Source organism: Aegilops tauschii, chromosome 3, assembly GCF_002575655.3.
Source record: "Aegilops tauschii subsp. strangulata cultivar AL8/78 chromosome 3, Aet v6.0, whole genome shotgun sequence".
Classification (NCBI taxonomy): domain Eukaryota; kingdom Viridiplantae; phylum Streptophyta; class Magnoliopsida; order Poales; family Poaceae; genus Aegilops; species Aegilops tauschii.
Window position 1 is genome coordinate 375,289,624 of NC_053037.3, and position 4,988 is coordinate 375,294,611.

Here is a 4,988-nt window from a genome sequence, read left to right on the forward strand (position 1 = left end):
CTGGTACCTTGCCGCCCGGAGCGAGGCTTGATGGCGGCGTTCCTCCCCTAGCACGAGGTCCATCCCCCATGTGGCGTCTTGGCGTGCCTCGTCGAACGTGAAGTCCCGCGCGTAGTGATACTTGACTTCGTGTGGGAGAACCGCTTCGGCCCCGTAGACGGGGAAGAATGGAGTCTCGCCCGTCGGCTTGGTGGCGATGGTGTGGATGGACCACAACACGGACTGGAGCTCATCGAGCCAGCCCCTGCCGCAGGCCTCAAGCTTCTTCTTGAAGGTTCTTGTTTTGAGGCCTCTCAGGACCTCCGCGTTGGCGCGCTCAGCTTGGCCGTTGCTCCAGGGGTGTGCCACTGAGGCCTAGCATATCTGCATTCCAAGGTTAGCACAATATGTTTTGAAGAGATTGCTAGTGAACTGTGAGCCGTTGTCGGTGATGATACGATTAGGGACCCCGAAGCGACTCACGAGGCTCTTGATGAACTTGACTGCCGAGCCGGCTGGGATGGTGCGGACAGCTTCCACTTCCGCCCACTTGGTGAATTTGTCGATGGCGACGTAGAGGTAGCGGTAGCCCCCAGGCGCCCGTGGGAACGGTCCCAAGATGTCCAGTCCCCAGATCGCGAATGGCCACGTGAGCGGAATGGTTTGGAGGCCCTGAGCAGGCTGGTGAATCAGCTTGACGTGGAACTGGCAGGCTTCGCAGGACTTGACCAGCTCGGTGGCGTCGTTGAGCGTCGTGGGCCAGTAGAACCCGCTGTGGAATGCCTTTCCCACGAGAGTGTGTGATGAGAGTGGTGCCCGCAGTCCCCGCCATGTATGTCCGCCAGTAGGTCGTGCCCCTGCTCCTTGGAAATGCATCGTAGGGAGACGTCTTTCGGACGCCTTCGATAAAGCTCACCATCCCGAATGCAGTATGTTGTAGCCTGGCGTGCCACCCGCTCTGCGTCTTCCTCCTTCTCCGGCAGGGTTCCCTGAAGCAGGTATGCCCTGAACTCTTCCATCCAGCATCCCTCCTGAGGCTCGAGCGCGAGGAGCAAGCGCACTCCTGAGGTCGGGCCACAGGCGGGGGCTCCCGAGGTTTGTGCTGGGGGGAGCTCTTCCTGAGGTAGAGTCGCCTCCGCAGTAGGCAGGGCTGCCGAAGGCATGAAGAGCCGCTCCTCAAAGACGCCAGGCTCCTGAGGTAAGCGTCGGGACGCCCTCTTGGTGATGTCGTCGGCTTCCTTGTTTGTGCCGCGCGGCACGTGCTGCAGTTCCAGGCCCAACAATTGTTTCTCGATTTTGCGTACCTCCGCCAGATATGCCTCCATGTGCTCGTCCTTCGGCCCGTATACCTTGTTGGAGAAGTTGACGAGGAGCTGGAAATCGCCCTTGATGGTGAGGCGCTTCACTCCCAACGCTGCCGCAGCCTTGAGTCCGGTGATCAAGCCTTCGTACTCCGCGATGTTGTTGGAGACCTTCTTGCCCCGCTAGAAGCAGAGCTGCACGGCGTAGTAGAGCTTGTCCTGGGTGGGCGAGATGAGCACGGCTCCAGCCCCCGCACCCTGACGCGTGAATGCGCCGTCAAAGTACATGATCCAGCCGTCCGGCGCCTCACTTCCTGGTGAGAGTAGGCGGCCCTCACCCGTCTCAGGGCTGGGAGCGTCGGTTCATCCCGCCACGAAGTCGGGGAGCGCGACACCCTTGATGACTCTGGTGGTGCTGAACTCCAACTGGAAGGCCTGCAACTCGATGTTCCATTCTGCGACCCTCCCCGCAGCATTGGGGCTCCGGAGCACCCTCTCCAGTGGGTAGGCCGAGACAACCTTGATGGGTTGGCCTTGGAAGTAGTGGCGCAGCTTGCGGGAGGCGACAAGGAGCGCGAGCAGGAGCTTCTATGGCATGGGGTAGCGCGCCCGTGCGTCACGCAGTACCATGCTGACGAAGTGCACTGGGTGCTCCATGAGGGCTGGAGCACTGGTGATGTCTTGTACCTCCTGAGTACGGGGGTCCTCAGGAGCATGGCTGCTTGCAAGGGTAGCCCGAGCCTCAGGGGCGTCATTCGGAGGGGCCTGGTCGTCTGCTGGTGTCGCCGGGGCCTCAGGAGCACCGTCTCGAAGCTGTGTTGTTTCGTTCTGTCATGCGGCGCTGCACAGTGGGCCCTTGGCTTGGTGCTCTTCCCGGACCGCTACCAGCACTGCGCTGGCAGAGTGTGGCGTAGCGGCGAGGTAAAGCACCAAGGGCTCAAGGGGTCGCGGCGCCACCATTACAAGTGGGTTGGTAAGGTATTTCTTGAGGTCTTGAAATGCTGCGTCAGCCTCCGGAGTCCACTCGAACGGCCCCTTCTTCTTCATCTGCTTGAAGAACAGGAGGGCGCGCTCCCCCAGCTTGGAGATGAAGCGCCCCAGCGAGGTCATGCAGCCTGCCAGCTTTTGCATCTCCTTGAGAGTCTGTGGCGGGCTCATCCTTTCTATGGCTTTGACCTTCTCTGGGTTCGCCTCGATCCCTCTGTGTGACACCAGGAACCCTAGCAGCTTGCAGGAGGGGACGCTAAACATGCATTTCTCTGGGTTGAGCCGCAGGTCCACTGCACGCGGACTGGCGAATGTTTCTTCTAGGTCCTCGATAAGGGTCCTTGCCTCCCGAGACTTCACCACTATGTCATCGACATACGCCTCAACGTTCCCCCCGAGCTGCTGGCCTAGAGCCATGTGCATTAGTCACTGGAAGGTTGCTCCAGCGTTGCGCAGGACAAACGCCATGCAAGTGTAGCAGTACACCCCGCATGGGGTCAGGAAGGCCGTCTTCTCAACATCTTGCACCACCATCTTAATTTGATGATAGCCCAAGAAGGCGTCCAGGAAGCACAGCAGGTCACACTCGGCGGTGGAGTCGACAATCTGATCGATGCGCGGGGGCGGGAAGGGGTCTTGAGGGCAAGCTTTATTGAGGTTGGTGAAGTCGATGCACATACGCTCCTTCCCGCCCTTCTTGGGCACGACGACCGGGTTTGCTAGCCATTCCGGATACCGCACCTCCTAGATGACCCCAGCGTCGTGCAACTTGCGGGTCTCTTGGACAATGAACGACTTCTTCTCCGTGGACTGCCGTCGCACCTTCTGCTTCACCTGCCATGCGTTAGGGCATACCCTCAGTGGTGTTCGATTATTCCTCTTGGGATTCCAACCAGATCCTTGGGCTCCCACGCGAACACTCCTTTGTTCGCGCGCAAGAAGTCGACCAACGCCTTTTCTTGATCTGGGGGAAGGTTGGCACCTATGGTTAAGGTGGCTCTAGACGCCCCATCCTCGTCAACCGGCACCTGCTTCGTCTCGTCCCGATCTTGAGAGAACATCTGCCTCTTCTTCGCCGGCGCGGCCCTTGGGACCTCACACTACTAGGGAAAAGCCTAGCAGTAGCGCAGGTTTTAGGTACATCAGTAGCGCGGGTACCCGCGCTACTGATACGGCGCTACAGCTAACTGGTAGTAGTAGCGTGGGTGCCACCCGCGCTACTACTACGTGCATTAGTAGTAGCGTGGATACCACCCGCGCTACTACAAACTAGTAGTAGCGTGGGTCTGTACCCTCGCTACTGCTAACTAATTAGGAATTAAAAAAATTCCAGCCATGGCTGCTCCTGCTAGCTAGGCGTCATCGCCCTTTTCATCCTTGGTCGATGCTGATCCTAGAGGGGATGAAGTCGTCCATGCTGATACACCTCTCCTTTGCTGCTGCTACAAAAAAAGGTACAAGGATTAGAAGAGGAAGAGAGAGATAGAGAGGAGTAGGTGCAGCAACTCACCGGTGGTCGCTAGAGTTGGAGCCGAAACCCTAGATAACGCCATGGATGGTGCTCTGCTCGATCTGGAAGAGAGAGAGAGAGAGAGAGAGAGAGGAGTAGGAAGAACAACTCACCTGTGGTTGTGTCCATGGTGGATCTGGCTGATGAGGACATGTACCTAGGGTAGGGTCACAGGCCTGACCTAAATACCCTCCCCAAGGACATCACTCTAAAGCCAGAAGCATTCGAGGGGTACCATCACCCACTCGACCAGAAACATTTCCACTCGGAGGAATCAAGATCACTCGACCGTAACAAGAAACACTCGACGGACAGAAGACCTAAAGTCACTCTACACAGCAACGGCCGGGCATTAACTCCTAGACTTAATAGCCATTTATAACACTCTATTACGAACGTTACCTGCAATGCTCCTTCTTGATGAACATTGAACTCCTTGTAACGTGGGCTGGCTGGGGTTCTGGCGCACTCTATATAAGCCACCCTCCTCCACTAGCACAAGGGTTGGCACCCCCTGTAACACACATGCATATAATCCAGTCGGCCGCCTCATGGCACCGAGACGTAGGGCTATTGCTTCCTCCGAGAAGGGCCTGAACTCGTAAAACTCGTGCGTACAACTTCTCCATAGCTAGGATCTTGCCTCTACATCCCCACCCCCTATTCTACTGTCAGACTTAGAACCACGACAGTTGGCGCCCACCGTGGGGCAGGTGTCTTAGCGACTTATTGGAGAAGTTGCGATTTTTCCGATCCCCATCAGCATGGTTTCAGGCGGAGGATTGGCTGAGGGTCGCGAGATCCGTCTTGGCGCGCTCGGGTTCGTCGCCGACGACTCCGCTTGGCTCCAAGAGGCTCCGCTCGACGTCGAGGCGCTCCCCGTCCACGGGGCAACGCACTTTCGTGCGTGCGTCCGCGGCGTCCTCCTGCGGCAGCCGTCGACCCAGTATCGGTCGGCTCCTGTGGCGTCTTCACTCCCTGGTGCCCGCCGGCGCAAGCATTCCGGTCGGTCAAGGCTCCAACGGTGGGTGAGGCACACGGTGGCTCGCCAGTCGGTCACCCCCCAAGTCACGGCAATCGAGCCCGACGAAACTCTCTACGGCCTATTCGACCTGTCGACTGGCTCCGTCGAGACTGCATCCGAGTGCGACAGCAGTGACCCCGCGGCGGAAGTCTTGATGGTCAATGGACCATGTAGTCCACCTTGCTTC

The 4,988-nt window shown here is 58.4% G+C and overlaps 1 protein-coding gene across 1 annotated transcript; it reads right to left on the bottom strand.

Moving 5' to 3' along the window:
- Positions 1-668: 668 nt before the first annotated feature.
- LOC123497620 (uncharacterized) lies at positions 669-1,304 on the bottom strand. Its single transcript, XM_045234250.1, has one exon. It carries the CDS (start codon positions 1,302-1,304, stop codon positions 669-671), a length of 636 nt encoding a protein of 211 aa, XP_045090185.1.
- Between the last annotated feature and the right edge of the window lie 3,684 nt (positions 1,305-4,988).

Coding starts and splice junctions, on each gene's coding strand:
- LOC123497620 (XM_045234250.1), bottom strand. CDS start 1,304: ATGGAGGCATATCTGGCGGAGGTACGCAAAATCGAGAAACAATTGTTG.